Source organism: Gadus morhua, chromosome 9 (genome assembly GCF_902167405.1).
Source record: "Gadus morhua chromosome 9, gadMor3.0, whole genome shotgun sequence".
NCBI lineage: Eukaryota > Metazoa > Chordata > Actinopteri > Gadiformes > Gadidae > Gadus > Gadus morhua.
In genome coordinates, this window is record NC_044056.1 from 6,922,075 (window position 1) to 6,931,466 (window position 9,392).

General features: G+C 43.9%; 1 protein-coding gene across 2 annotated transcripts; it reads left to right on the top strand.

The window, feature by feature from the left end:
* Positions 1-217: 217 nt before the first annotated feature.
* On the top strand, positions 218-7,383 carry c25h12orf75 (chromosome 25 C12orf75 homolog). Of its 2 annotated transcripts, none has more exons than XM_030365598.1 (6): positions 218-763; positions 3,758-3,782; positions 5,098-5,133; positions 5,918-5,997; positions 6,263-6,287; positions 6,383-7,383. In XM_030365598.1, the coding sequence occupies exons 1-5, from the start codon at positions 724-726 to the stop codon at positions 6,265-6,267; spliced, it is 186 nt and encodes a 61-aa protein (XP_030221458.1). In that variant the 5' UTR covers positions 218-723; the 3' UTR covers positions 6,268-6,287; positions 6,383-7,383. The 2 variants fall into 2 exon arrangements, with proteins under 2 accessions (XP_030221458.1, XP_030221457.1); XM_030365597.1 differs by having other exon boundaries at positions 6,386-7,383.
* The last annotated feature ends 2,009 nt before the right edge of the window (positions 7,384-9,392 follow it).

The following is a 9,392-nucleotide window of genomic DNA, read 5'->3' on the forward strand; positions in this document are numbered from 1 at the left end:
TGCTTTCCACACCTCCCTCCACCTCCTTTCCCCCGGTTTCCTTAGCAACCCTGTCAGGGTGGAGGAAAAGAGCAAATCATGTGAGGGAACAGCATCCCTCTCTCTCTCTCTCTCTCTCTCTCTCTCTCTCTCTCTCTCTCTCTCTCTCTCTCTCTCTCTCTCTCTCTCTCTCTCTCTCTCTCTCTCTCTCTCTCTCTCTCTCTCTCTCTCTCTCTCTCTCTCTCTCTCTCTCTCATTCACTCTCTCACAAACACAACAGTGTGTTTATCCCCGTCTCTCGCCACGCTTTCTCTCCTCTCTCGGTACACTCTCCATTGCAGCGGTGTTAGTGGTGGTGGTGGTGGGGACAGACAAACAAACAAACATACACACACACACTCACGCACACACACAAGAACACACATACACACATCATTTATTGAAATAGGAGGGAAAGAGAGAGGGAAAGAGAGAGAGAGAGCGAGAGAGTGCGAGAGAGAGAGAGCGAGAGAGAACCAAGCACATGACAACCAAACGACAAAGAGACGAGAGAGAGAGAGAGAGAGTCAGCTCTGTGGGGAGACAGAGACATTCCACTGACCTTAGCTACCTGCCTTCATTGATCTCTCCGTCTGTCTGATACAAGCCCCTGTGAGTGAGCTGCCCCCCTTGGCAACACCACCCCTCCAGACGCCTCGTCTGCACATCGCCATCGGACCGGGACAGTGGCCACATCGATGCAACATGGGTTGTGGCAATTCTTCAGCCGCCAGCACTGGAGGGGGTACGTGTGTGTGTGTGTGTGTGTGTGTGTGTGTGTGTGTGTGTGTGTGTGTGTGTGTGTGTGTGTGTGTGTGTGTGTGTGTGTGTGTGTGTGTGTGTGTGTGTGTGTGTGTGTGTGTGTGTGCGCGTGTGTGTGTGTGTGTGTGTGTGTGTGTGTCTGTCACCCTCTGTGTTTGTGGATGTGTTCCCCTCTGTGTGTTGGTGTATGTATGTGTGTATGTATGTGTAGGTGTGGGTCACCCTTCATGTGTGCGTGTGTACACGCTTGTGTGTGGATGTCAATATGGTTGATATATACACACCGCCTTAGCTTTTCTCGGTGGGCTTCTTTTAATGTAAATGACCATTCAGATGTCAGATTTCCCCTGGCGTTCAGCATGTGTGTGTGTTGTGTAGGTGATCAGTGGATGTGTCTGTGTGTGGGTTTGTTGCTATGGTCAAAAAGATGGTTATAATGTGGAACCCTTGTTTTCGTGGTTAAATTCTGATTGGACTTCATCATGTGGTTTTTGTGTGTGTGTGTGTGTGTGTGTGTGTGTGTGTGTGTGTGTGTGTGTGTGTGTGTGTGTGTGTGTGTGTGTGTGTGTGTGTGTGTGTGTGTGTGTGTGTGTGTGTGTGGAGCAGGTGACCAGTTAGTCTATTAGACAGGGCCTCAGGGTCTTCCCTACCTCCTCTGGTTGCCAGGAAGTAGCACCATTAGCACCGGAATTTCATGATTTTAAACCAAAGTGTCTGGGAGGATACAAAGACATTCTTTAGGAGTGTGTGTAATCTGTGTGTATGTGTGTGTGTGTGTTTATATGTGCGTTTGTTTGAAGGTGTTTGTTTTGTGTGTGTGCGTGTGTGTGTTTTCTCTGAGTTTTTGCGTTTGTCTGATTGTGCAATACAGATGTAATACAGATTGTGATCTGTATTTGTTTGTTCTTGTATTTGTGAGTGTTTGAGAATTGTTTTTTCTTGTATTTGTGAGTGTTTGAGAATTGTAATGTGTGTATTTGTAATGTGTATTTATTTGTGTGTGTGGGGAGGTAACGTGTGTGTGTGTGTGTGTGTGTGTGTGTGTGTGTGTATTTGTTTGTTTGCGGGTGTGTGTGATGTATGTGTTTCTGTGAGTTTGTGTGTTTGTCTGATGGTGCATCTGTATTTGTTTGTTCTTGTATTTGTGAGTGTTTGAGAATTGTAATGTATCGTACTAATGTGTATGTGTGTGTGTAAAATATCACACATTGTTTCCTTGGAATATGGGAATGAGAGACAACAGGAAGGGTCCCCACACTAGCTCCTCTTCGTCCGCATTGGTTATTACTGGCTAGAACCTGCCCTCAGAGACACATTTTAAACACAGTCCATCCGCAGGTCATTCATAAAGCCCTGAGGGGCATTACCGTGGAGTCGATACAGCTCAAGGTCTTAGACTACTTAGACCCTGCTCCGTCTGTATTCAGTGCGTCTCCATGCCCTTATGAAGCTCATTTACCAAAAGTATTAATCAAACTCAATGGAAGCAGTAATTATTAACAGCTTATAAATACACAAATCGTTTTTCGTATGATTTGTAGCTGCACCTTTTGTTTGTTTGTGTGTTTAAATGTGTTTTCGTATGTGTGTGTGTGTGTCTGTGCTTTGTGTTTGACTGTGTATGCGCGGTTACGTGTATGTATGAGTGTATGTGTGTCCAATCAAGTACAGCTCAGTCTCGCTCCTTGTTCACCAGAGCCACAGACAGATGCGTGTGTGTGTGTGTGTGTGTGTGTGTGTGTGTGTCTGAGTGTGTGAGAGTCGGCCAGTTGTCCCTTTATACCCTGATTGCACAAATCAGTCACCCAAAGCGTGCCTGTGAAGTCGTTATGGAAAGTGGAGGAATGCCGTCATCTGCATGACCTTAAGTCGGTCCTCTTCCTGCGTCTTGCTGGAGGTCAGCGCTCTGCTTAGGGACAAGGAAGTATGGGAACCTGTCATCATGACAAATGTGAAGCTGAGGCGCTATGATTGTTTTATTATTCCTCCACCCAACGCAGCCAAAGCCCTTCTGCCCCCCCTTAAACCCTGTAAACCAAACCATATTATTACCATATATATTCTCTCTTATCCATTGATAATTTTTTCTATTGGACACTCATTTCAATGTTGTTGATTTTTTAAAAAAAGTGACTGAGAACGATAATCGAAATGCTGTTTTTGTCCTCAAGTGCGTTGCGTTAAAGTCCCGTAATTCAAAGTGGAGGAGGCTTGAAAAACCCACAGCCTGGATGTGTGCGCCACGGTGCGCTGCTCTTGTGCAGGGCAAATGAGACCCTGGAATATGAATGAGCTTTTGTGGGACTTCTGAATAGCTCCCTGTGTAATGTCAGCAGACTGAGCTGTTTATTGCACACAGTGTTTTTCTCTGGGGTGGGAATGGAAATGCCTCTTCTTTTACAATAGAGATTCTCAGGGTCATGGTCACTTGTTGTATATTTTAGAAGGATGTGTTCCCTAGTATGTCTGTACGTCTATGATCGTTGGCCATGTGACCATGGAGTTGGGTAAATCCACTTTATTCTCGCCGATTGGTTCTGGGTGGGTCAGATGGTGTATGTCGCTAGGTATTATAGAAATTAGTGGTCTTGAATAACGTCAGAACAGAACACTGAACGGATGGGAAATTGACAAAAAACAAAACAGCCCAAGCAAAATCGATTTTTTTCTCGGAGCTGTCAGGTTATTATTTTATGAAAGAAGAATTGCGCTTATGATGCAGGGAGTAGGGCCCTATTCCACAGAACGATGTACTCTGCTATATTTAACATCTACTCTCTCTAAGAGACTGGTATTATGCTATATAATGGCCCCCTAAGGGGTCTTTGATAAGAACATGACGACTCTTTATTAGCTCCTGTTCTTCTCCCAGCCATGGGCTGACACGAAACAGGACGATATTGGCTCTCTTCCATTAGGGAAATGTAGTAATGACAGATTTGTGTTTGTATGTTGCTTGTCTCTTGTTTGTGTATAGGACCAGCCGATTCCTCCAAAGATGTGTAAGTATACCTGCAAATTCTAATCCACTCTTTCTCATCCCTTCCAATGTTGACACTAGCTCATGGCCATCCATTACATGCTAAATGACTTGATATTAGTATCTATAAATAACTTATGGAACATTTAATATAGGTCATCTAAAGTTAATATAATGAATCCATCTGAATCTCCATATCCATCGAAAAAGGAGAACAATTCTCAAGCTATCAATTCCTTGAATTGGCCACAGTTGTCTTAGCCTATATATTGCCTAAATACATATTTACCGAGAAGTATGTATTTCACCTTAATTGTAATCCTATCAGCAAATCGATCTGCAACCATTAGTCTCTTCTGATGTTAACATCTGATGCCCTAGGTCTTTCCAGCCAGCATTCTTCCATGAGAGCTCTTGAATATTTCACCATATTGTCCAGGAGACAATCCAGGGTTTCTGAATGGCATTGCTTAAGCCTTCCCCTCCAAAAAGACTTCAGCAGCCGTCATATGTGTCCAATAGATACTGTATATGTTCTCTTCTGAACAATGCACAGCCTTCACTTGTTGTGTGTGTTCACTTTTCAGTCACCCAGCATGTGCTTTCAAAACATTTCCAAGATCAATGAGGGTCTGTGTGTGTGTGTGTGTGTGTGTGTGTGTGTGTGTGTGTGTGTGTGTGTGTGTGTGTGTGTGTGTGTGTGTGTGTGTGTGTGTGTGTGTGTGTGTGTGTGTGTGAAGGCTGACAGCAACAGACACAAAATTGGCAAAATCACTATTTCCTAGCATTGTTCAGCAAAACACTGCAAATGCCCCCCTCCACTGACACACACACACACACACACACACACACACACACACACACACACACACACACACACACACACACACACACACACACACACACACACACACACACACACTCACAGACAGCTAAAGTACGATTTCCGCCAGTGATTACATTATGCTTGTATCAGCTTTTCAATTCTGACCTTGACAAATCCATCCTTGCGTCATTTTTTTTCTGTTTGCGGCTGTTAACACTATAACAAACGTACTGCACAGTGATGTGTTTTTGAGCCGTCTTGTGCACACGTTTCCACTGTTCACATAAACAAAAGTAAGGCCATTATGCATCCAAGCAACAATGCTCGTCAACAAAACACACTTTTTTCAACACAATGAGAGACATTAAGAAGAATCAGAGATGCTTCAGAAAGAATCACGTAGCTTTTAGACGGGCTTCGGAGAAAATAGTTTCACAGAAACAAGGAATCTCTTTGTTATTCAAAGGATTTAGATGAAAATTACCTAAAATGTGCATCCTCTCTGAACCAGGACAGAAGAGCCCACAGCCGATGATGAAAAAAGAAGGTGACGTATACAATGTGTGTGTGTGATCTTTTTTATTTAGTCAAAAAATTAAGGTAATTTATGCAGATTATATATTTTTTCCTTCCTCCAAGAGATCCCTATATCTGTGATCGTAGATGTACTTCTCGCAGGCTTAGCGATGCTTCTGAATGATAAGTGTATATATATATACTGTGAGCTTTGCGGCGAGTGAAACATGGTTATTAAAATCTCATAGATTCCTACTTTTCCGTTATTTTTGTACTTTTATACAGCAATATATGCTGTTTGATTTTTTAGATGTGTTTGTGCATACTCTGCTGTTTCTAAAGAACTGCAACAAATCAATTGGTTTTCTCTCATTCATTGTGTACATTTATTCTGAACAATTCCAAAGTAATTACTTTGAAAAAATACTTTGTGGTATCACTCAAAAGAAAAAATCATTGCTGTTAGTCCCAATGTGTAAGATTGATCCCGTCCCAGCTAGAAGGCAAGAGACTTTCAGAATTCAAAGAGTACGATTCTTGTAAACATTGACAGAAGTACGAACTGTCTCTGGGTATTTTTCATAGAAGGAGGAAGTGATTTTTTGATAACCTTATTGAGAAACAAATCAATCAGCATTGACAACTGATATATCAAGGTCATTTTAAGCTATGAAATAGTTTAAATGTACATCGCAACTTTAACATGTCTATGAACTGTATTTTTTATTCTTTGAAATGCCTCTACAGCCACTATTTTGTATTGTGTTGTGTCTCAACGTATTCTCTTGTACGTACATATCTTTTGCTGTTCCCAGGAACTACGGTGGGGTATACGTCGGCCTGCCAACAGATCTGACAACAGTGGCTTCCAGTCAGTCCAAGCCAACGCGTAAAGGTAGACCTAACCTAACACAGTGCTGCTGAACAGTCAAACCAATGGGACTGAGGGCAGTGTGATGTGCGATGTGTTTTAAAAAGGAAAGGGACTCTCGTGTGTATTTTGTGTCCAGGGTAACCAAGATCCTTCATGAATGCATTCTTATACACAAGTCACTTGAGCATGTAGTTATTGGCTATTAGAAAAACAAAGTCAGCCAATCACAGCCAGTAATGGCAGTAATTGTATCTCATTAGTGCTCTTCCTCTCCTTTCTCTTTCAGAGTAGCTTCAGGCCGCCACACACAGGTACTGGGAAAATACTTTTTTTTTTTTTCTCTTCTCAAAAGAGAATACGCCAAGAGGGGCACTTGATTACTTACTGTTTTATGTATCGTGTCAAGCAGATCCTCCAGCCTCGTAGCAAGCACAGAGAAGCACATCCTGAGCCTCGTAGCAAGCACAGAGAGGACTTGGAGGAGGAAGTGCTTGAGCTGAGCACCACCTCCCACCCCTTCCACCACTGGGAACACCACCACCTCCACCACCACCAGTAGCTATCCAGCAGTACAAGTCTCGTGCTTTCAAACTGTACAGCAGAGATGGAAACTGCTGCCAGGACTCTGTCTCAGGGTGGCAGCACGGGTGGCGCTTTGACGCATGGGTGCCCTTGTACACGACACCCACGTCCTCCCTCACCCTTCTTCACCGCCCAAGGAGATGGGGGGGGGGGGGCGCTAAGGCAGACCGACGTGCACAGCCCACCGCGACGGCCATCTTGGCGTTTCTAGGGCGACGGCTCCCACGCGCCTCTGTTCTATTTTCTTTCTGGAGGACGCGAGAGGTCGCGGCCGGTGTGACAGCTACCGGGATGCCGGACCTCTTTCGCAGACCCCCCCCCCCCCCCCGCGCTAAGAACACACCGCTGAGGGAGTGTCCTCGGAGACGGGGCAGAGACATTAAGGATTCAGAGAGGACGTTGTTAGGGGCGACGGTGGGGAAGAAGGAGGGGTAAGAGACGGATGGAAAGGAAGACAGAGGGAGAGAGAATGAGAGAGGGAGAGCTCAGGCCCTCACGCGGAAGGCGTTCGGATTGGTAAAGGAAGCATATAGCCAATTTTGTTAATGGTTCTTCAGTATTGGCTTTTTGTTTTGAACAGATTTTTTATTTTTTTCTATAAATCTGGTGCTATAGATTGGGATTAGTCATTTGAATGTGTGAAAGGAACGTGATCACCACCGCCACCCCGCCACCAGCCACCTCTTAGTCTGATGGATCGAGACGACACCTAACTGTCCCAGACTGATTATATAACTATGGCATATGACTCATGATGCTCTGCAGATCTCTCCCTCTCTCTCTCTCTCTCTCTCTCTCTCTCTCTCTCTCTCTCTCTCTGTCTCTCTCTCTCCCCCCCTCCCTCCCTCCCCCCTCCCTCCCTCTCTCTCTCTCTCTCTCTCTCTCTCTCTCTCTCTCTCTCTCTCTCTCTCTCTCTCTCTCTCTCTCTCTCTCTCTCTCTCTCTCTCTCTCTCTCTCTCTCTCTCTCTCTCTCTCTCTCTCTCTCTCTTGCTCACAATGTTATTTTTCCTGTGGAGCTCAAATTCTAGGTCTAGTTCTAAGACCTTAAACCATCTTCAACCCATTCTGAATAATATTAACAATAATATTAATAATCATAATAATCAGAATGATATTAATATTCATGTTTATACACAGCTTTATTTTGGTTGTTAATGTTAAATGTTAGCATTATTTTAATATTATTAATATATCTCCCAAAATATGTTATTTGTATGTGAACAATGAAAGGTAAAGAAAATACAACTGATGATATTATATGCCATGGCGAAGGCAAGCAGAATAAACAGTATGTACCTTGATCCCCTACTTCTTTGAAAGTCCCGTGTAAAAATGTATTTTACATGTATTTTATACACAATCTGACATAAAGTGTTGCTATATGTGTTGATTTTTTCCAGTTTTTACACGCTGAACAAAACTATTACCATTACGTCAATACTATACAACAATACCGATGCATCACAAGCCATGGACAGTCTAGGATCTAAGGGGATTCTTTCCACGGTTATCCTCTGTAATAAATGGACAGCCCCCTCTATTAACACAAGCCCTAGAGGAAGAGGATGTAGGCCAAGCTGATGCGAGCTTGAGATCCAGACTCTGTTCTGATACAGAAAACCCTTTCTGATCGAAGGCAGCTACCCTTTCTGCCTGGAAAGCGTGTCGTGTAAAATAGAAATTTCCCAATAGCAGTTAGGAGACAGGGCTGGGAATCAGCCACAATAGTACTAGAGTGGTAGAATTTTCTGACTGTTTCAGTGGTCGCTGTAGGTCAGGCAATGTTACACCCACACAGTCGCTGTCAGAGAAGAACTGTGCATCTCCCCAAACAGCAGACGCAGCAAAGAGGCAGAGGAACATCATGATTTCTTAAAGAGATTCCAGAACATGACTGAGATGGAAGTGTCTTTTCAAAAATTAATCGTTGAGCATCGCAGAGGGTTTCAGTTTTGATTTTTCCTCAATGAATATCGTGAGAATCCTGTTGGAGTTTCTCTTTGCAGAAGCGACACGATCTTCCCCTCAACAAGCATATCGTTGAGAAACTAATGATGGGACGCGTTATAAGGTGCTGCAGGCTGATGCAAAACAGCCCCTTGTCTCCCCCGCTGTCAGTCCGTCCAGCCCTGGCCTTTACGAAGGGCTCCTCCGGAGGTAAACGCAGAGCGCCACCGGCTGTCCACTTTAATTAGACTAGCGACGGGGGGTGGGTGTAGAGTGGAGATGAATAATAACAGCCTGGGGTGACGTCTTATGAAGGGCTGTGCCGCACCGGCGTGCAACAGGGGAGCAGTCGATGGTGATGTGCCAATGGAGTAAGTTGCTTGAGACAGCACTATAGGAAGCCTCTATTAGTGTTTTATTGGTATTATTTAGCGGATGCATTCATCCGAAGCGATGATTTTATGAATGGGAAGTTACAGGTTACGAATCTCGCTCACGGATGGCCTTGGTAGGAAACCAGATCCTATCAGGCAGACCACCCTATACTGCTCCCTAAATGTCATCAGTAATACTTTACAGGATAAGGATACACTGACGACGATAAGCAAGTTGGTTTTATTATTACGGATTAATATAATGCTAAACTTGGTTAGCACGTCACCATTCACCTAAACCCAAACTGAAAAACTATACCATCCAGTTTATATTCCCAGTTCGACATAGACATAGACATATCGTCTACACACTACAGCTGTGGCTATTGATCGTTGTGTTTCATGAAACAAATATCTAACACAATCAATAGATTGCGTGCTTTCGCTAGGGAAACACGAGGGGTAAATCAAAGATCAACCAAAAGGAATCACATCGGCAGGGAACATTTGTCA